We start from the raw sequence: 23,413 nt of genomic DNA, 5'->3' as shown, positions 1-23,413 counted from the left end.
AGGTAGTGAACGTGAGGAATTAAGGGATATAATTAGTTAAAGTGGTACATAATTGTAGTTACATTATGCATGAAAGTGGAATTGTGAATCACATGCATATTAAGACGTTTCATGTGAAGGAAGTTAAAGAGAATGGAGAAATGAATTTTTGTAAGCAATGTGGCATGAAAATGCATGACTCATTAATAAGGATCGATGCATATGACTGATATAGTGATATGAGTTTAGATAGTGAATACATATAAATTGCGTGTATAAAATTGATATTTATATAAAATTTTAGTCTTTTTAAGCTATGTTCGGAAAAAATGTGAGATGATGTAAAATCACACCAAATAAATGAGGATAATTATAGTAATATTATTATAAGGAAAGAAAATTAGAAAAGAATCTTTTCATAATGCTTGTGGCTCACCCCAAACATCTATATCTATACTCTATACTTTATTATTAGTATTTAAAAACACAAACCATCATTTCCATCATGACACATGTCAACTTTGTTTTTCACCAATGGCACATGCCACCTCACCTTTTCATTAATTCATTCATTAATCCCCTTTATCATAATTAAACATTTAAACCCCACTAGCTTTAATGCAATACATGTGAATATTATTTGATTCACTTTTCCCCCAACTTAATATCTTCTACAATTGCATTCAATTTTCACCCTTCTTCTCTTTTATAAACTATTCTTTTTCCAATCAAAACATATTAAAAAAAAAAAAAAAAAAAACAATCAAACTTGAAAACTTGTACAGTATATGTTTAGAAATTTTAAGTTTGAGTGACATGCTTCCCATCCTAAAAACTATTTTGAGCTTCTTATAAAAGTGTTTCTACTTCTTAAATTTCCCTTGTTTGGTGTAGTTTTTATTTCTTAGATTGAGAAAGAGTTTCAGAAAAATAGGCCAAACAACTCCTAAATAAGTTATTATTTCCAATTTTATTTTATTTTATTTTTTGGTGATAGGCATTACAAATTTTTTTTATTTTTTCTTTTTCTTGAAAACTGTGATTACTACTCCAAAGGACCATAGCTCTTTGATCGAGCATCCATCTTTACCAAAAAGACACAAGTATAATGCAATAATGTTTCATATTTTTGCAAAGCTTCCATCTCCTCATCTTGATTTTAGTACCAGTATAGCAAATATCATTTTGAGGTGGAACCTCTTTAGTTTTGTAAAGTGGTGAACTTGCACTCTCCCGTGACGGGTGCGGTCCAAACCCGTAATTAACATGATATTAGAGTCAGCGTGACACAAAGGTCACGGGTTTGAATCTCATCCGCCCCCTCCTTTAAAGTGGAACTAATTCGCACCAGGTATGTGTGGACCTGTGTTGCATCCACATTTCAAGCCCAAAGGGCCTTTCATGTGAGGGGGAGCCGGGGAGTGATAGAATATAAAACATATTCCTGGGCCTCAACCATTAGCTTAAGCTTTTGGTTGAGTTGGTAAGTCAATCATAAAATTGCACTCCTTAACTTAAAATTAACACATACAATTCCCGTAAAAAAAAATAAATAAAAAAAATAAAAATTAACACATACAAGTATACAACTTTTTTTCCCGAGGAGACATATACAACTTTAAATTAGGAAATATTGCTAAAAATAATACAACCTTTGGCTCATTTTTTTTTAATAATACAACCTTTGGATTATTTTGTAATAATACAACCTTTAGGGGGTGTTCATTTTAAATAAGATAAAATCAAATTTTCGGTGGACTTTGAGGTTAAGAAAGGGGACGGGTGAGTTTTTCATGGTGGGGATGAGAAAGGATGGAATATCCCCTCCCCTTCTCCTACCTCAAAACTCACCGAAAATTCGATTTTATCTTGTTTAAAATGAACACCCCCTTAAGGTTGTATTATTACAAAATAATCAAAAGGTTGTATTATTAAAAAAGAATGGGACAAAGGTTGTATTATTTTTAGCAATTTTTCCTTTAAATTATTATACATATCTTAAAAATTAATCTCTCTCTAATCTCTACACTCCAAATGTGCTTATTAGTAGTTTATCATGAAATATCAGTACAAACTGATTGATACGATAATATTTATTTTGTTCTAAATCTTGACACGACACATTGGCTTGCACGACCCGGCCCATGCCTAGCTCTAGTGGTGGTATACACTGAATGCCGGGAAAGCATTTTGTGCCATTGTAGTAGTTGTAGAGGGACGGGCAGTGATGATACATACCTTCATCCTCTTTGACTCTATTCTTTAACCCTTTCCCTTCACACATCAACTAATTCACAAACTTTGTACTTAGTGATTTATTCTAGTTATTGACCTATAAGAAAACGTTTACAACATCATAGTGCAATGACTCAAATACTTAATTTAGAATTTTAGATCGAAAAAATAGATGCCAATGTACTGCCATGTTGCTCCTGAAGACCAATTTTTCGGAATACTAAACAGTTGGAAAATCAAAATATGCTTTACACAACTTATCAATCCATTAAAAATTGCACCTACCAATATATATAAGCACAAAATTTTGTCTGTGGTATGTGCATTTATGCATACAATATACTTGGTACTTTTCTATTAAAAAAATTAAAAATAAATAAAAATCACACGGAGAACAATTAAAAAGTTACTCAAAAACACAAATTTAAAAATGTGGTTAGCCACGCCGTGTAGATGGGGTTACTCGAGTCTACTCAATCAGGGGTTACTCATGGGGTTCAATCAAGGGCTACTCGATCGATCAGGGTTACATGAGGGGCTACTTGGTTAGGAGTAATTCGAGTAACCCCTGACCAAGTAACTCGAGTAACCCTGGACACACAAAAAAATGCCCCATAAAAATATTGTACGTTTCATGAAATTGAAACTTCGTATTGGTGAATCAGTCCATTTTTGTTTTGTTGTATTCAATTATCTAATTTTCACTTATTTGAATTTATCTTTTTTTTTTTTTTTTTTTTTGACGAAAACTTATCAGATTAATAGATCAAACCCTAAGCAGATAAGGCACTTTGGGGATTTGGGTTTGTGGGGTAAGAGTACATACCCTACCACATAAAATAACCTCAAAGGGGGAATTAATCCACATATTCAACATAGAGTTGAAACTTGAAAGATACAATTCTTATCACTAAATTACGTTTATACATGTATAAATTAGATCTTAATATGTTACCTATTATGTGGATTGCTAAACAATGTCATTAAAAATGATCACCACCACCAATATTAGTTGTGAATGGATAACCATGCCCTTACTATTTCACCACCTCATATCCTCCCCGATGACCCACCACCCATTTCGACCGGCGACAACCACCATTACCCTGACCGATGACACACCACATCACCCTCAATGACGACCCGCCACCTTCCCTCGACGGCGGGAAGGTGGTGACTTTTTATTTTTTTTAATTTCCAACAAATGCGGTTTTCGAAGATCGTACTTGGTAACCGGTTTTGGGCTCCAGAACCATGCATTGTAAACGGTTACCACAGGCTCCAGTTACCGCGGTAACCGTTTACCATGCATGGTACCCATAAGCCAAAATCGGTTACCAAATCAGTCACTAGGCATGGTAATCTTGAAACCGGTTACCAGCCACAGTAACCGGTTTTGGGCTCCAATTACCGCGATTGTCGAAAATAAGATGACTTACCACATTCCCTCGCCGATCATGGTGGTGGTGGTTGTCACCGGCCAGCCAGTGTAGTTGCGGTGGTTATCGCTGATCAAGGTGGTGGTGTCAAGGTGTTAATGATTGCTGGCAAGAGGGAAGATAGTGGTGAAATACTAAAGGCATTGTTGTTTATTCACACTGAATGTGGGCGATTTTGAACTTTTGATCATTTTTATTGGAGGTAACACCCCATATTATTATATAGAGTATATTTTGTGAATTGCTAAATACCGCCAACAAAATTAATCAAACCGCCAACATTTCAAGTAAAGGGACAACATTGCCCTTACTAAAATCTTCCCCATATTCTTTCTCTTAACTTCATTCCGTGATTTCCATCCACCTCTTCTAAAGCAACCACATCAACCACCACCAATCACACCACTGGTACCACCCACGTTACCATGTCGACCACTACAAACCCACAACCACCGCGTCAACCACCACCATCTACACCAGATTGCCGAGAATAATAACAGTTAATCAATATAATTATCTACAACAATAGTAAAAAAATTAATTATAATTATTTTGTAATAATAATAACAATTAATTAGAATAAGTTTTGAATAAAAAAAATAATAATTTTTTTTTTTTAAAAAAAAAGTTGCTGGCTAACGACGCTCAAAACCAGTTGGCCGCCATCGGTAACTGGTGGTCAAAACCGATTGACCATCACGGTCAACCGATTTTGACCGTCGGTTATCTGTCGCGGTCAACCGGTTTTGAGCGCCGGTTACCAGCCACCGGAATTTAAAAAAAAAAAAAAACTTAAATTCAAAACAAAAAAATAATCGACAAATTTACCTCCTTCCCCGGTTTCCATCCATGTCCCCACCGTCAACCACCGTCACCCATGTACACGCCACCACCTCTTGAACCCGTTGACTGGTACGTCGATTGTCTCTGTGGTGGTTGTTTTGGGGGATCCTGAGGGGTTGTTGATGAGAGAGAAAATAGAAAGAGGAGAAAGATGGGATTGGGTTTAGTATTTTAGTAAGGGCAATAATGACATTCGCTTAAAAAGTTGGCGGTTTTGATAATTTTTATTGGCGGTATTAACACCTCCCTATATTTTTTTCATTCTTTTTTTTTTTTTTTTTAATGGCAACATTGATTTTCATAATTGCTAGTGCAATCTTATAAATTTATTAATGGCTAAAATTTTGGCGTTTTGCAACAACTAGCATAATAAATAAAATTAATAAAAAAAATACTCCCTCCGTTTAATAATGCTAGTTCTATATACTATTTTGGATGTTTTAAAAAGATCTACCCATATTGTTCAATTTTTTTTGGAATTAATTGGTTGTAAATTAATGACATGACTCTAAGTAAGGAAATTTCTACCATGAATTATACAATTATGACTTATTTTTCTAAAAAAAAAAATCAAAAAAATTTAAATAAGGTAAATTAATTATGAATTATTTTATAGTTAAATGTTTGATTCCAAATATTTTTCTTTTCTTATTATATGTGATTGATTTCATATGAGACTTACATTATACAGTAAAACGGATAAAGTACTCCCTCTGTCCCCAAAAGAACGATCCATTTGACCTTATTTAATCCCAAAAAGAATGACTCATTAGCAATAAAATACCCATCAATTAACAACAATATTTGTGCAAAATTTGCTTTTCCATATAAAATTTTATTTTTCCATATACTTTTATTACTATCTATCTTTACTTTTTTTTTTTTTGTAAAACTCATGTAAATTTATCTTTCCAATATACTTTTACTTTTTTTTTTTATTTAACTTTATTAATACTTGCGAAATTAACCAAAAGGATCGTTTTTTAGAGAGACGAAGGGAGTAGTAAATTAATACGGAACTAAGCAGTAAAAATTTTCAAAAAAGAATAAAAGTATATGCTGAAAAAGCGGGTCCCATTCCAAACTCCAAATAACTTAATAACCCCCTATGCCCAACTGCCCAAGGGGCATGTATAGTAACCCAAAAGTCTAGAAAGTACTCATACTCGTAGTAATTAACACAAAAAATTGAATAAATATACAATTGCTATACAATGTACATATAAAACGCCATTAGATGCGCAACTTTTTCCATATTTATATTCCATTAACCTTCTCCAATTCTTGTCAAAAAAAAAAAAAAAACCTTCTCCAATTCACCATTAACCAGCTTTTATTTTCCATCTTTACTTTAATTAATTTCTCTCTCCTCTTCATCACATCATATCATATCCCGCCTAACCAAAAATATAACCCATCAATAAATTAATTCAATTCCAAACAAACCGCCTTTCTTCTTTCCTAAGAAAAAGGATAATTTAATTTTAATTTTTGAAAAAATCAACATCATCTTCTTCCTTTTCTCTTTCTCTCTCCTCAAACTTCCTCACTTTTTTCGAGGCTCAAATAAAGCATCCATTACCTCACCACCTCCCCAAATTTCACCATTTATTTATTTATTTATTTTATAACCCAAAAAAAAAAAAAAATCTCCAGTTTTTAAAATCACAAACAAACATTAATTTCCCAGATCTAAAAATTTCCCATTTTCTGATTTCCCCCCCTTTTTCTCTCTCTTCTTCCTCTCAGATCTGAACCCTAACAATTCCTTCCTTTCTCTCTCCTCTCTTCTCTCTATCAATCTCAAATCTCTGCAACTTTTCCTCTTCATCAATGGTGGTTAACGCTAGGTCGTTGAAACGTATGAAGCGCCGTGTCACCGCCGAGTTTCCGGACTTCCTAAGTTTTCCGGCGCCGGGATCTGGCCAGAGAATCGCCGGAGCTCCGTTTAGGTCTAACATCAAGGCGTTTCTAGCGCGTCACGCGCTTCTTCCTCCGCCGTCTTCTCTCCTCCCTCACCTCGTGACGTGGCAGGTCCTCTTCCGCGCCGGTGACTCGCCGGAGTCGCCGGAAAACTCTTCTCCTCCGGTCGTTTGCGTCGATGTTGTCGAGGAAGACGTCGCCAGATCTAGATCTGTGTACTGCGACCAGTGCCGAGTCGTTGGTGAGTCAACTCGCCCGAGTCGTGTAAACCGACTCAGTTTCCCTTCGTTTTTTCTGTAACGGTTATTTTTTCCGAGTTAACTCAGCCGAGTTGACTCAGCGGGATATATGGGCCGGTGTTTCTGCATGCTTTCTGGGAAAAAACGGTGTCGTTTTGGGTCTCACTGGAAAGTGTAGTTATTTTGGGGGTGGGTGGAAACGGACAATAAAACGGTGTCGTTTAGTAAGGACAGGTGGCATTAAGGGATTGAGTTATGTGTGACTGGGCCTTACTTATTGCGTGATTGTGTAGTTTTTCGTACAAATACATTGGACCGTCATCATTAATTTACTTCCTTTTTCCTAAATTGCCCATGATTTTAATATTAATTCAAGGGTAAAATCGTAAAAACAATAATCAATTAATAATAATAATAATAATAATAATAATATTTTGATTTGGATGTTTTGTTTATCCAAAAATATTTTTCAGTCCACTTCAGACACTGTGGGGGCCATCTATTCACACAATTGAGATTTTTAGGAATAATTTAGGTTAACCAGTACAAACAAAATCAATATTCAGTTTGTATAAAATTATAATATATGGTTTTTATATTCATAAAATATTATGTTTGTACTAAATATGTTTGTGTAATTGGTAATGTAGGATGGAGTGGGCATCCAGTATGCACAAAGAGGTATCATTTCATAATTAAAGCAGATGGGAACTCAATTGGTGGGTTTGTTAAGCCATGTCCTAAATGTGGTGATTCAATCCATCTTGCTGATCCTAGGTGAGCTACTTATTCTCATTCATTGTTTTATTGTGTGTATAGCGTGTCGAAAAAGGAAAGTGATGTAGACGGGATTTGATCGTAGTCTGCATTCATCCCCTATTTCATTATTTTCATATTGTTTGGTTTGCAGTTTCATTGTTATGTGATGTTATGAAAATGAAGGCAATACCTTTTTGAGTATTGTTTTTCATGTTATTATACAACTCTTTGTAGACTTGGAGTGATGAATAAGTGTGATAATGCTGTAATCAATATTTGAATATCTTATGGTGTTTGAATATGGTACTAGTTGATAACAATGTAGTAATTGAAATTTTATGATTGTTGACTTTGCTGTGTTAGAGTTTGTATTTCTCTTAATTGGTTTATTTGTTTTAAAATTTTCTCACATTTTTGTCTGTTCTGTATTTGTTTACTTGTTGGTACTGTTGATCAAATTTGATTCTGATTATATAATTGATTATGGAACTGTGGAAGAAATTTGGGTTGTTGGTCCCTGATTTTTGTTGAGGCATTGTTACTTCATATTTAATCAAGAAGTTAACTGGAAAGCAGAAAATAGTCTTGTCTTGTGATTGGATTGTTGCATTTTTTTTATAAAGTTTTTGGCTCTTACTATATAAATGTATGTCTGTAGCAATGGAACACATATTTTGAATTTGAAACTGAAAAGATATATTGCTGAGTAATTTCAATAACAAAGTCGTAATTTGCTTCTTATAGGTGTAAGACATGCCAGCATGTGATGACTTCTGATGAGACTGAAGACTGGGTGTATAACCAGTTGGACGACACTACTCATCTATTGCACGGTGTTGTACATGCTAATGGATATGGACACCTTCTTAGAGTCAATGGTAGAGAAGGTGGTTCAAGGGTCCTTTCAGGAACTGATATTATGGACTTCTGGGATCGCCTATGTAAATATCTTGGAGTCAGGTTAGGACTCTTGATTGTACATGGTGCTCTTACCTTTCTGTACTTTCTTGAGGATGAAAATTTTCAAAAATTAGAGATTAAAAAGTTTGCAATTACAATGAGCAATTTTCTTTTCCATCTTCCATTTGGGTATTCTTGTGTTTTTTTATAACTATAACCTATGTGATTGTTTGAAATTTGACATCAGTCCATTATTTTGTGGGGGTAAAAGTTGCGAGGATGGGAAAAAAAAAAGGTAAAAGGAGAATGAAATGCATGAGTGTGGTGTTGTAGATAAAATCAGCAACAGAATTTTCTTTACATATAAAGAAGTGAAAAAAAAAGAGAGGGAAAGAACTATATAGGGGAAAAAGAATGAAAGAAAAAAAGCTGAAGAAAGAGATTGAAGGTGGGTGGGTGAGAGAGAGAGGGTGGTGGGTGGTAAGGTGGAGATATACTTTTATTCCGGACCAATATGCAAATTAATTTTCCAACATTTGTTGCCAAAATTAAACTTATTTTTTTTCTTCCTTGGCTGACAAAAATTCGAATGTTGGATTGTTCTATCTACTTGACTGCGTGTCACCCAAATTATCCTTGATTACTGTCTGTGCTCTTTTAAGATTAAATTGAATTTTTGATCTATAGTATATTTCTCTTAGGTAAACATAATGATGGTATATGAATATTCTAAAATGACGATATCCACATAGCAATCTCAATATATAAGCACTCTTCTATAATTTTCAAAATATGCCAAATGTGGCTTGTAATCAAGTTAAATGGGGGTCACTCCCAAGTCTTTTAAGTGTAATTTCATCAATTATGTTTTAATGCCTACCTAGCTTCCTTATACACCTCTTAAGACCCTACAATGTTGTTTTTCAAACATCAACAGAAAGATCAGTGTCATGGATGTATCCAAAAAGTATGGGATGGAGTACCGGCTTCTTCATGCTATTACAAAGGGGCACCCATGGTATGGGAACTGGGGATATGAGTTTGGGTCTGGAAGCTTTGCCCTTACTCAAGATTCCTATAGAGATGCTGTCGAAACTCTCTCCAATTTGCCACTCTCTTTCTTCATCTGTCAAGGGAGGAAGCCACGCACTCACATTCAGGATTTGATATTTTTTTACCAGTCTCTCTCAGAATGTGAGCTTGTAAATATGAGGGACCTCTTTTACTTTGTGATGAGTTTGGTCCATGATGTGCAAAAATCATCCCTTGTCAGTGAAGATTCATTCAAAAAGCGTCGATCTTGTGCACCAGGGGTCTTGTGTGCATGGACGACAAGTGACATCAAACGAGTTGAGGCTGCTATGATCAGAGTTTTACGTGCAGTTACAGGTTCCAAATGGGTGAGTTGGCGTACCCTGAGAGGGGCTGTTTGTAAAGTAGGCTCTCCAGAGCTACTGGATTACTGTCTCAAGGAACTTGGTGGCAAGCAGACTCCTGAAGGAATGATTGTTCATGCTCGTTGTAACCCTAATACTGGTGCACTTGAGTATAGGTAAGCATTTTCCATTTTTCCTTCAATTTTTTTTTATGCTTCCAAATTATGTTGGTATTATTTTTCAAGCTGTGCAAACTGCTGAAGTCTAATTGAAATTCATCTTCAGGGTCGAGTCTGGAAACTTCTCTCTGTTAGGCAGTTCTGGGTGTACATATCCTTCTTCTCTGAACTACCCATCCAGAGAAAAAATTCTACAGGACATGAGATTTTTGTATGAAAATCTACTTCATCCCCTGACTATGATGAACTTTGGGCCCAAGGGAAGACGGGAGTGTGCAGTCAGTGCGGCATCAAGACTTCTTGATTGCAAGCAGTTTGTGAAGAACTACAAGCCTGAGACCACATTATCACCTGAGAATCCCTCTGCCATCTTGATATATTGCCAAGTAGAACTACCTGAGTACCTATCAGAAGAGCACACTATAAGGCCACCACCAGAACTCATTGTACTACCACTAAAGGCCACAATTTCTGACCTTAAAGTTGAAGCTTCGAAGGTTTTTCAGGAAGTTTACATAATGCTTAAAGGGTTTCAAGCAGAAGAGCTAGTCGACTATCGAGGTGTAGAGGATTCCACCCAAGTCAGGCTTTTGTTTCCTTCTCTCCTGACTGTGAGGATTCAGGGTAGGTGTCCCTTGAAGAACGGGCTGGGCCGTTTCCGTTCTGAAAGAGGGGTCGAGCGATGGACAGTGGAGTGTGGCTGTGGGGCCCATGATGACGATGGAGAAAGAATGTTGGCATGTGATGGGTGTGGTGTTTGGCAGCACACTAGGTGTGCTGGAATTCTGGACTCTGAAGCTGTGCCAGCAAAGTTTCTTTGCGTTAAGTGCGGAGGCACGAGCCAGATGGCCATTGATAATGTAGGGTTGAACTGCAAGGATGAGTCTATCATGATCGGTGGAGGTGGTAAAAGCTTGGCTATGCTGTTTGATGTACGTTAGGTTAGACCTTTTGGTTTTTGCTTTTTGCCCTTGTAAATTCCTTTTTAGGGTTTTTTTTCAGGCCGACGAGGAAAACATGTACATATCTTCAGAAGGGCCTGAAGAACACTTCAGTTGCAGTAGTCACTCTAGTCAGTAGGAATCCCTTTTAAATTTTTTGGGTTTAATTTAAGCTCCACTCTTTTTTGTAATTTGTAAATGCTATGCACTCTAACTGCGCGGGATGGAGCTTTGTAGATACTGAAATGAAAAGTTAAAAAAATGACAAGAAAAAAAAAATTCTAACTTAATCAGCAGTTGATTTATTTTAGCTTCAACTTGGTAAAATTTCTGTATACTACCTTCATTAACTATTATTTGCAACAAAGGGGTATTGTTTGTGAGATATAAAATATTCCTTTGTTGCAAATAATAGTTAACGGAGGTAGTATTTCATTGATTGTATTCACTTTCTCTGTTTTAGAATACAGCCATACAGAGGTACTCTACTACTATGTGTGTCTGTACTCTGTAGTCCATACTATATCGCATATCATTGACCATTTAGGCCTTGTTTGGTTGCATATGGGAATTTACTGCTGTCTCTTTTGGGAAGCATTTAATACCTAAAATTATTACTCCGTAGAATGATTTAAGTTTTTTTTTTCTTTTTAAAAAAAAAAAAAACATTTATTCATTCTATTTTGATCCCTTGTACTCAAATCAATCATTGCAATATAGAAAGAGCATAGAAAATTTGATAAATCACCTAAACTTCAAATTAATTGGTGAAACTGTGAAAGTACATAAGTTAACATTAAAAATATTTAATCCAAATAATAAGAACACATGAAAGTAAGAGTCGTTTACACACAAGCACTCCGTATTTTATATGGACATCAAACTATTCCCGACTCGTTGATTTATACAATAGAGATTAAGGGGGTGTTTGGTTCATCAAGTTGGAATGAATTGGTATAAAATCTCATACTCCGTACTAGACAGGTATGAATTCTAAAACCCATATTAATCCAAGTTGTTTGGTTTTATTGTTAGTATGGATTCTATCATTCATTAATACGAAATATACGGATTCTAAAACCTCTTGGGTATGAGATTTCATAACTAAAAACCTCATCCAAACAAAAAATTAATTAAATTGAATTATAACTCCATTCCAACTGATTAAACCAAACAACCCCCTATATCCGCGTAGATAGCACTAGTTGTATAAGTAACCGTACAAAAACAATATGGAACCAAATAGTATGGAAACCAGCTCATTTGTCCTTCTCAATTCTTCCACTTCATTGCTTTATTTTAAAGTTTTGACTTTGTTTAGTTTTTTCCACTCAACTATTGCTTAGCATATAATGTAACAACATTCATACATATCACATTAATATTTTTAAATCCTACTTAATACTTCTATATATTTATATATAATATTTTAATTCTTGTCTATTTCAAATGTTGTTTTTGTGTGGCACTAATAAACGTACAAAAAGCATAAACTTGGTCAAATGTTGTGCTAATCAAATGGTAATGATGATGTACTCTCACTAAAGTTTATTAATAATGTTATGGAGTATTAAATTGTTTTTCATTTAGGTCAATATGCTTAGCTTGTCATTCCTTTTGCATTGTGGCATTTTGGAGTGATGCAACCATATCACCATATGTTTCGTGATGTTTCTAAATTAATAAATTATAAGATTCATCTTCTTTTGCTACTTTAAGCATCATATATGTTGCAGTAGATGTTATCTAGACAATTCTAGGATGGGAGGAGACAATTAATAAACATTTATTATATTGATTTACTCGTAAATTGTCGATAAATTTCCAACTTAATACTAAAAAAAAGAAGTATATTAAATGCTTATATGCAACCCTTATAGCATTACCCTATAATAAAACACATCGATCTTATGTGTTAAATTATGCATTGAAAACTATTATTTAATAAAAAATAGAAGTTAAAATTTAAAACGATCCATCTTCGCTCTCTCTCAAACTCTAGCGTTGGGTAGAGTATATTGTAGGGCTTCCATCAGTTTTCACTAAAAATCATATGGTTATTTTTGCGGTATATATATTTTTCTGTTTTATTGCTTTATAGGTTAGATTAATGAACTCCTCCTCATTTTTTGTAAGGAACTTTCATCCACCATTAGGAATTTACTAATTTAGGATGACTTTCTCTCCTCTCTTTGATTGGAAGAGGGTTTATGGTACATAGATCCAATTTTTACAAAGGAAAATTACTTGTAAAAGACCTAGTACGTACATCAAATTGAAAGGTGTAGTTCAATTTCATTCTAATCTAAGACATGAAAGGTGTAGTAAAGTATAGTAATGTATAATATTAAAATATGAGATATATGAATAAATAATTAATTGTAAATATAAATTGTAATAATAGTATGTCACATAGTGTGTTTGTCAAATTGTTGCGATTTTTCTTTAGACGGATACAAATGGAGTTATCTAGAATTCTACGTCTGCACGAGTAGTCTTGCATTTGAAAACTTCATTCAGCTGCTGGAATGCTGGATACCAATATACTTTCCAAAAAAAACCAGTAGAATTGAAGCGTGCTGAATGCTGATAATGTGTGGTGTAGACTTCGTTTCAAGTTGAGAATCATGACGAAGACCAAACTATACAACGTATATCACTCCTTCAACTTATAATCATTTCTCATGCCAACTTCTCACTAAGCTAATTTTTATTTTCAAAAATCTAGATAATTCTATTACTATATGGTCCATATTATATCTAATATATATATATATGAAATTACACTTAGTGCTGTTCACATTTACTGAACCGAGTTGAACTGAATTGATTGAAGCTGAACTGAAATGAATATTTTATGAGAGAAGGAAATTACGAGTTGAATTGAAATAATCTAAAGTAAAATTAAGCTGAAGTGAACAGACCCTTAATAACATTTTATTAATTATCTCACTAATCTCACTACATGTGTACATGTGCCAATACCACCACAAGTATACAGTTTTATTTATTATGTTTGGAAACTTGTCATTTCATCAAACAAATGTGAGACATTGGGTCAAATCTCACTAATCTCATTCACATATGAGAGAAAGATAATTATCTACCCCTTTTGATATGATTTGACTCATTGCCTAAAAATACATCAAAACCCTAACAAATGTGCACCCTTTGTATGGACTAGCTAGTATAGAGAGGCTTATTCAATTGTGACAAAAGTTTTCAGGTTTGAGCTTTAAAAATCCAGTATTACATTGATTATCATCATATATAAAAGTTACTGATTTTATTATGGAGTATTAATTTGAATAAGTTTGACTCTAAACTCAAAAATGCTTTTTGACATGTAATCGAGTATTTTATACATATATAAATCAACAATGCACATCAAGAAAATGTCTTTGTTCATGGCTTGAAGTTTTGCAATTACCCAAATTCTTAGTCACATTTATATATTTGGCGGGCGGTGGAGCATTATGAACCATTAACATCTTAAAATCTTAACCATGTTAACGTGTCTATTACCATGCAATTACATAATTTAACTAGGATTATCATGTTTTTGAACATCTCCCATTTTATCTTAATTAAGTGGAACCCTAGATTATGGTCCACTACAATCTTCCACTTTCATCATCTTCTATATCCATTATAGTATGTCTTTGTACTTTTTTTTTCTTTTTTTTTGCAACAATAAACCATTTTCCCACCCTCTATATATACATCTAGCTACATTCTTAAACATTTCATTCAAATACCACAAAATAATAATCTTTAGAGTAGTACTCCAACTTATAACCCTACCAAATAATAGTAATGTTACCATTATCTTCTAGTAACTCTTCCTTAAGCATTGCTAGGATGATGTTTCGATACGTTATCGGGGCAATGCTATTGATGGGGATGGTAGCTAAAGGTTTTAGGTTTGGAGTTGATGCAGTGTCCATGAATTATTATATCATGAGTTGTCCAATGATTGATGGAATTGTTAGAGATGCTGTTTCTAGGGCTCTTCAAGATGATCCTACTTTGGCTGGCCCTCTTTTAAGAATGCATTTCCATGACTGTTGGATACAGGTAATAATAATTATGCATTGTGCTTGATCAACTATTAGTGTATATTATATGAAATGAATGATCGATCTCTTTGAAATTTCGAATTATTTGTAAATGATTTGTTTTTTGTACGTAGGGATGTGATGCATCAATCCTTATTGACTCGACAAAGGATAATACAGCGGAGAAGGATTCTCCTGGAAATCTAAGCTTGCGAGGATATGAACTCATAGACAACATTAAGGATGAACTCGAGGATCAATGTCCTGGAGTAGTTTCTTGTGCTGATATTATAGCCATGGCTGCTAGAGATGCGGTTTTCTTGGTAATATAAGATAATACTTAATTTGATTTTCATTCTAATATTGGATCATACATCTAAAAAAGAGTAATTTATTTTATCTACGCTTAATAAAGATTGTTTTTTATATCTAACTTTATTTAAATTAGTAAAATGACAACTGACAAGGATAGTGTTGCCCTCCATTGCATGAGCATGTGCCAAAATTGATGGATGAAGTGCAATTACTATCATCATGCATCATTAAGATATACTTCGTATAAAGCATGATTACTTTCTAATTTTAAAGTTTTAATTAATGTAGAGTGGTGGTCCAATATATGAAATACCTAAAGGAAGGAAAGATGGAAGAAGATCAAAAATAGAAGACACAATCAATCTTCCTTTTCCCACTTTCAATAGCTCCGAGCTCATTAGAGTTTTTGGACAACGCGGCTTTACTGTTCAAGATATGGTCGCTTTGTCAGGTACCACTATTCTTCAATTTTGACATCCTTGACACATTATTTCATTAAAAATTCTAGATCTTTTGTACTTTCTTTGGTTATACATACAAACCGGATCAGTTAAGTTAATATCTGTATTAAGTAAAATTTTAGAGAAGTATTCGAATTTGATATCTCAATCATGATGTGACATTATAATTGTTAGTTGCGCAATTGTTTTGTCCATTATCATCATCATACAACATGACTACATGTGTTAGAATGAAGCAATAACTTAATTTGATAAAGTTTTCAAACACGCTTACTAAAGACTACCTAAAACCTAAATCGAATTTCGCCTATATCATGTCTATTATACAAGTATTATAATAATAATACCAACCCCACTCACAAATCAGTGAATTACAATATGTTAATATATATAGTATGCAACATATTCCAATTTATCATCTAATCTTGTTTTATTCCTTGATTACTTGATGTAGGAGCCCACACATTGGGAGTGGCAAGGTGCGCTTCATTCAAGAATAGACTAAGCAAATTCGATAATACACATGAAGTGGACCCATCATTAGATGCTAATTTTGCTAGTACACTTACTAAGACATGTAGTGCTGGTGATAAAGCAGAACAACCCTTTGATGCCTCAAGGAATGATTTTGACAACCTTTATTTTCATGCATTACAAAACAAGGCTGGTTTGCTTACTTCTGATCAAACCTTATTTGATAGCCCTAGAACTCGAGGCTTTGTTAATGGTTATGCTATGAATGAAGCCTTGTTCTTCATGGATTTTCAACGCGCCATGGTTAAGATGAGCTTGCTCGATGTCAAAGAAGGAGCTAAAGGAGAAGTTCGTAGAGATTGTAGGAAGATTAATTGATTTTGTTACGTACTTCTTCCATCTGGGACATGCCACGTAGAAACGACACAACAATATGAATAATACTATTGGTAGAGTTTGAGGGATTTCTTGTAATGTAAACTAGATATGTTGTGAATATGCTTTTAATTTTCTTACTTGTGTAATTACTAATTAGTGCTGTGCATTTTGTTTCAGAATTTTATGTAAGGTCATGCCATATGTAATTTAATATATTAGGTATGTATAGGTAAGATGAAGGTTTCAAGTGTTGATCCCTTTTGCCATTTTAGAATAACAAGTCATGCCTTTTTATGTCATGCATCATCTTATATTATATGACTTTAACAATTACCATCATTTTATAATAACTTATTAAAGTATCTTTTTATGATGCATAGTTTGATCAATGCATTTAATATTATAGTCAAATTTAACAATGATTAATAACCATCACACTAACTAGTATCATGTAAAAAAATGATGTAGGTAATTAATAATACTTCTTACAAGGTTGATACATCTTTAAGCAAGATTTGACTAAGCATATTCAACTACACCTGACTCAAAATACCTTGACAACAAATGTATTGCTTTCGATCCAATGACTACACGATCTCAATGTTCACCAAAGATCAAACCATCTAAAGAAAGAGATTTTTAGAAATTTGGCCAACTACACTATCACTCTATAACTATCTCTAATCTGATAAGTCGGATAGAACTCAAAGCAACAAACATGATATCTAAACAAGAATCAATAACCAGTCCTTTATAAGTTATAACCCGTCTAATATATCACAATCCTTAGTTCCTTACACCAAGCATACTCATCATCTAAATACAAAGCTAATTAATTATACGTACCTGATCTAAATAACCCGTTTGTCAACTCAACGAGGGGCATGAGAGCCATGAGGCCTCGGCCCAAGATATACATGATATAAGGCCTAATTTACTTGTCACTCTCCCCCATAAATTAAGGCCTCATTTGGTTGATATGAGAATTAAATTTCCATAGAAAATTGCATATTTCAGGAGAAACAATTATTTCTCTAATCAAATTTCTAGCAATTTCATTAATTTGCTTGTTAGACAATTTGGGAATTCAAAATTGTTGAGTTTTGATTGACCAAAGGGATTAGAAAATTTACTTCCTTTGTTTTGTGGGAACTAATGAAAGGGAGCAATTTAAGGTACACTTGGTGTACAAAAGGAATCTTGTACACAAGTTTTCTATTGGTTGAATTGGAATATTCCTTTTATGTGGGCCAACTTCATTTTCATTTGAAATTCAAATTTGTTTTTTAAATTTTCAACTTTTGAATTTCAAATTTTTCTATCCTTTCACCTACCCAAATTAATGTAGTATATAATCCCCCCAAAAAAAAAAAATTCAGAATTTTTGACCTCATTTTTTTTCTCTTTCCTAATTTTTTTTCTCTCTCCTATAGTTTCCCCTCTAATGTATCTGGGTAAATAACTGTTGAAGAACAATAAAAAAAATGAGTTTCTGAATTTCAGCGTGAAACTAATTTGGTTCAAATGGCTGCCATAATTGAAGGGCTTGGGTATGAACATTATAATGTAAGTTATATTCCTTCGTTTGATTGTTCGATGAATGAATTATTTGATGTCGTGGATGATGAAGGATTCATCAACTTGAGAAGGGTTGCATTGTCAAATAGATCTGTGCACATATTAATCAAACATAACCAGAAATTGAAGGGGGATAGTGTACGAAGATCTGAAAAGCATATTGCGGTCCGGAAACCAAATCCGAAGGTATATGTTTAAATTGAAGCATTTCAATTATAAATTTGATTTATCGTTTGAATTCGTATCCACATTGCATGTTAATTCAAAATTCAATTCCAACTTCAATGGTTTTGTAAACCTTTAGTTTTATCTAATTATTGCAGTTTATTTTATGGAAATTAATATAAGTTTGTAAAACTATGTTGCTTATGAAACTGTAAAAGAAATGAGTTAGTTATTGCCAACACTTAGTTAGGGTCAAATGATATTGTAAATTAAATAAATATACTTTTAAATACATTCTGATGCACAATTATATTAAGTAAAATAATTGAAGTGATGTTAACGAAAAAAGTTATTTCTCCTAGTGTATATTAACCATCATATGCTTTCTTTAATCTACTAATGAGACTGTGTAAAAAGCAAATTATTTGTCATGTATAGTAACCCTTATTGTTTCATATAACTTTATTATGATTTTGTGAAGTAAGTTATGATCTTTTAAAAGAAATAAGTTAGTTATTATACTGGTGGGTGTATGTTGATCAATTTTATTTGATTAAAAAATTGTGTTACAGTATTCAAATTGCACAACAAATCTAGTGCGGTTTGTTGAACTCGTTGGGAAGTTGAATCCTACTCAAAGAGGTTGGGTTAATGAAATGGGATTTGTCAATCTCCTGCATTTGTCCGTTACAAGCATAGACCCATCCTTTATAAGTTGGATTGTTTCAAGCTATGATCCCGTTTCACGCACCCTTAATATTAGGGAGAACTACAATGTTGTTGTTGATTGCGAGATGGTTGGATGGGTCCTCGGAGTTCCTGGTTGGGATTTCTTGTTTTACCCCGAAAAAGCCTCTGCTGAAACATTCAAGTATTTGAAAAAAATGTACAAGGGTCATTCCTCTCGCGGTGCTATCAAAGAGTCAAAAGTGTATGCTGACATATGTGCTGAGAAGTATAATAAGTCCCCTTTGGAATCAATCACTTAAAATAAGAAAAGGAGGAATATTAGTGATTTGGAATTTGATTGCAACTTTGTAATTAATGTTTTGTCTTTTCTTGTTTTATTTATGGTTATTGGCTACAATTAATCGCCTATTATAAATTTTGATTGGAAAATTTGCCATGTCAGCAATCCTCTAGCACATACATTAACCAATCAAAATTATTTGATTCTTCAAACACCTAATTAGATTAATTGTTCATGGATTATGAAAATTATTCAACTTATAATAATGTTAGGAAATATTCAATGTGGGTATATCATTTTGAAACGCCCAAAATAGTATATGGGACTAACAAAATGAAACGGAGGGAGTATTGTTCCTATATCATTCAATCATCAATTACAGCAAGTATTCAAATAATATTTAAACCATACTCCGAAAATTGATATTGCTCTAATAAATTAATTACATACAAAATGAATACAAAATCAATTAGGAATCAATATTATTCCTACAGTAAGATACAATTACTGAGTAGTGAGAACCAATAAAAAAAATAAAAAAAAATAAAAAAAAACAATTACACATGAAGTATAAGAATTATACGTAGTAAGAATCAAGCAATATGTAGATCATATATTGCCCCATATAATCGTCCATTATTAACCAAAAAATAAATAAAAACAAACAAAATTCAGCATTATACACGCACAGTATATTATTGGACAAAATAAAGTTAACTTACAGTTATGTACCTTGTTTTTTTGGACTCACTAAAGTTGGACTATACTAAATAAAGTTAAATTGAATTTGATGGAGTTAGACTGAGTTAGATTGAAAACAGTTATAATAATGTACACGTAATGTAATAAATTGATTTGAACTAGATTGAAATGAAAATTGAGAAGCTCCCTACTCATATAAATCTATAGCAAGGCTTAAAACCTTTAAATTATGAAACTTGTGCAAGTTAAACATAATCCAATTTTTGCATCAAAAAAATGCATGTACGAGTATAAAAACTATTTTTACCTCTACCTCTCTATTTCGATTTGTTGTTTGTGTCATGTTAGGGTCTGTTTAAATAACTACAATTACAATAACCACAATAAAGTTCAATACCATTATAAACTATATAACTACAATTACAATAATTTTAAATAACTTTATCCTCCTATTTTATTTAACACAATAAACCCTTAATCTTAAACCCTAACTCCAATAATTCACACTAACGAAAGATCATATTGTATTTTACGGTATCATATTAGACCTTATTTAAACTTATTTTAGATATATAAACTTACCTAAACTTATCTTAATTTACCTGAACTTATCTTAACTTATCTGAACTTATTATAACTTATCTTATATTATCTAAACTTATTAGACCTTATAAAACTTATTTTAGTTGTAATTTGTACTTGGGTAATTCTTATCATAACTAATTAAACCTAAACTGAACTTACGACCTGTTCACTTCAGCTTAATTTCAGTTCAGTTCAGCGCCAATCAGTTCAGTTCAGTTCAGTTCAACTCCAATTAGTTCAGTTCAGTTCAACTCCTAATTTCCTTCTCTTATAAATTAATATTCATTTCAGCTCTATTCTCAGTTCAGTTCAGTTTAGCTCCTAATTTCTTTATCTTATAAATTAATATTCATTTCAGCTCTATTCTCAGTTCAGTTCAGTTCCGCTCAGCTCCTAACAGTTCAATATAGTTCAGTTCAGTTCACCTCCAATCAGTTCATTCAAGTTCACTTCAGTTCAGTTCAGTAAATGTAAACATGCCCTTATTACACGTGAAATAAGTAAAAGTAAGATGAACAGAAAAGACCATTTTATGACTTGATTATAACATATTGAAACTTGTTAGACCTTATTTAGCTTAATGAAACATATAAAGCCTTATTTAACTTATTTAGGGTGAGTTTTATCCACCTGATTTTTACTTATATGAATTTATTTGATCTTATATGAACTTATCTTAACTTATTTGAACTTATTTGATATTATCTGAACTTATTAGCCCTTATTAAAACTTATTATAGTTATAAATTAAACTTGGGTAACCCTGATTAACTCTTATCACAACTTATCTGAACTTATTTTTCCAAAACTTGCTTATCTTATTCGAATTTTTTTTGAACTTATCAACCCTTATCTGAACTTATTAACCCTGAAATAAGTACAAATAAGGTAAACAGAACAATGCCTTAGTTAACCTGATTATAACTTATATGAACTGATTCGAACTCATCTGAACTTATTAGACTTGAAGCTTATTTTTATAAAGTGAAGAGAACAAACCCTTTAGTGAACGACGGTATGCAATTGAAAAAGTTTTAAATTTGACCGCCTATTAAAATATCCCACTTTGATTAATGTAGTTAATTCATGAAAAATGAATTCAGGATCGTAACACTTTTATTAGTATCACATCATATTCCAATCCTAAACTCTTAACCAAAATCTACATAATTTTGCATTAACGAAAGATCATATTATATTTTACGGTGTCATATTCTGTTTAAAGGCATCATGAAATTCATTTGACATCCACACATGTCATACAAAATAATATATATTTCATTTATGAACGTGTTGATACCCCCTGCTTGGTTGGTTTACAGAATTGTTGTTGCTACTATACCTCACCCAAGTTCGAATCCAATACAAAGCTATTTTGAAAACAAATTCCCAAGTCATCTAATTTGGGAAAGACAAATGTACATAATTACTCCATGATAACGTAACATTTACATTTTAAAAAAAAATTTAATGTATCAAACTCGTATTTGCAAAATCATAAATAATATTCGTATACAATATATATGCAGTTACAAACGAACAAGTGTTTTGATACTTCCTATCTTTTGTACTCATATCTTACAAACCAATTTATCTTATAAACCAATTTAATACAAGACATCATATGCAAATACGAGTTTTAAAATAACCAGAACGTTGAAAAAAATATATAACCAGAACAATCTAAAAAAAATAACCAGAACACTTCTTCCCTTAATTAACCAGTACACGTCAAATCAAAACAACTCTAGCTTAGTGATCAACACCAATCTCGCAAGCCACTCTGATGATAAAAAATGAAACCAAATAAAAACTCCAAATTTAAGGATGTGCGGTGGATCAAACCTCAATCAACCCAAACCTTTTTATTCAGGCAACTTAAGCACCAATTATTCAACACCTAATAAGCAATTGCATGCTTAACTAGAATAAAAAAAAAAAAAAAAAAAAAAAACCCTTTATATTCAGCCAACTTGATTGTTTTCAACCAAAAAAAAAAAATTATTGTTGATGAATCAAACTGATTAATGAAAGTTTCTATTTAATCAAATATAAATTTATTGACAAGGATTAATTACCCACAAATCCTTGCTTGAAGGATGTACTTATTCACAAACACTTTCTTCACGCTTTGTATAATTGAAATTCAAATAGCTATGTTCATTGTAAATATTTTTGGGGAAGAAGATAAATATGCCTAAGAAAGTAAGAATTAATAATATTGTCTAGGAAATGAATTTTGTATTATACATTAATTGCCTACCTACTGTTTGGCGCCCAAGTGAAAAGAATCCCACCAATTCCCCTCCTAGGCGGTGAATGGCGAAATTTTTTCCCGCCGACGCTTCCCTCTTCTATTTTTACTTTCCCTCTTAAACTAGTTGAGTTGGCATGATTTTATTGGTGGTGTACAAAAGAATATTGTACATTAAGTGTACCCCTAGCCTTTGTCATTATGAAATTCCACTTCCTTCCTTTTTACTTTTATGTGTCAACCAAACAACTTTTCAGTTTATCAAATTTTATCAATTTTAACTTTCTCGATTTTATATTGTCCACCAAACAATCCTAACATTTTACTCCCTCCGTTTTTAAATACTTGCTCCATTTCACCATGCGCGGAGTTTAGGAGAAATCGAAGAAATTAATAAAATATGGAGGTAGTGGAATTTTTGGAAGGATAAAAAATTGTAAAAAAAAAATAATCAAAAAGTAGTGGAAAGAATTGAAGGTGAGATGATATAGTATTAATATTGTTAGGTCCACCTGGTAAGAGAAATTAATTAAATACTATAAAAGCTTTCCAAATAATAAAATGAAGCAAGTATTTAAAAACGCCCAAAAAAAATAAAGTGGAACAAGTATTTAAAAACGGGAGGACTACATTTTTATTCATTCTCCTCCTTTCCTCATT

General features: G+C 32.8%; 2 protein-coding genes across 2 annotated transcripts; both read left to right on the top strand.

Annotated features, from left to right (window-relative positions):
- Positions 1 to 5,799: 5,799 nt before the first annotated feature.
- Positions 5,800 to 11,109, top strand: LOC145628734 (PHD finger protein At1g33420-like). Its single transcript, XM_081681119.1, has 5 exons — positions 5,800 to 6,660; positions 7,309 to 7,435; positions 8,162 to 8,377; positions 9,255 to 9,869; positions 9,979 to 11,109. Exons 1-5 carry the CDS (start codon positions 6,330 to 6,332, stop codon positions 10,811 to 10,813), a joined length of 2,124 nt encoding a protein of 707 aa, XP_081537245.1. The 5' UTR covers positions 5,800 to 6,329; the 3' UTR covers positions 10,814 to 11,109.
- A 3,314-nt stretch (positions 11,110 to 14,423) lies between these two features.
- On the top strand, positions 14,424 to 16,863 carry LOC145626474 (peroxidase 47-like). Its single transcript, XM_081678907.1, has 4 exons — positions 14,424 to 14,890; positions 15,006 to 15,194; positions 15,475 to 15,637; positions 16,102 to 16,863. The coding sequence occupies exons 1-4, from the start codon at positions 14,630 to 14,632 to the stop codon at positions 16,497 to 16,499; spliced, it is 1,011 nt and encodes a 336-aa protein (XP_081535033.1). The 5' UTR covers positions 14,424 to 14,629; the 3' UTR covers positions 16,500 to 16,863.
- The last annotated feature ends 6,550 nt before the right edge of the window (positions 16,864 to 23,413 follow it).

Source organism: Chenopodium album, chromosome 4, assembly GCF_948465745.1.
Source record: "Chenopodium album chromosome 4, dcCheAlbu1.1, whole genome shotgun sequence".
Taxonomy (NCBI): Eukaryota; Viridiplantae; Streptophyta; class Magnoliopsida; order Caryophyllales; family Amaranthaceae; genus Chenopodium; species Chenopodium album.
The sequence above is the reverse complement of the archived record's forward strand: the minus strand, read 5'-3'. Positions and strand labels throughout refer to the sequence as shown.

Coding starts and splice junctions, on each gene's coding strand:
- LOC145626474 (XM_081678907.1), top strand. CDS start 14,630: ATGTTACCATTATCTTCTAGTAACTCTTCCTTAAGCATTGCTAGGATG. Junction 14,891..15,005: donor TCCATGACTGTTGGATACAG/GTAATAATAATT, acceptor TTTTGTACGTAG/GGATGTGATGCATCAATCCT. Junction 15,195..15,474: donor CTAGAGATGCGGTTTTCTTG/GTAATATAAGAT, acceptor TAATTAATGTAG/AGTGGTGGTCCAATATATGA.
- LOC145628734 (XM_081681119.1), top strand. CDS start 6,330: ATGGTGGTTAACGCTAGGTCGTTGAAACGTATGAAGCGCCGTGTCACC. Junction 7,436..8,161: donor ATCCATCTTGCTGATCCTAG/GTGAGCTACTTA, acceptor TGCTTCTTATAG/GTGTAAGACATGCCAGCATG. Junction 9,870..9,978: donor ACTGGTGCACTTGAGTATAG/GTAAGCATTTTC, acceptor ATTCATCTTCAG/GGTCGAGTCTGGAAACTTCT.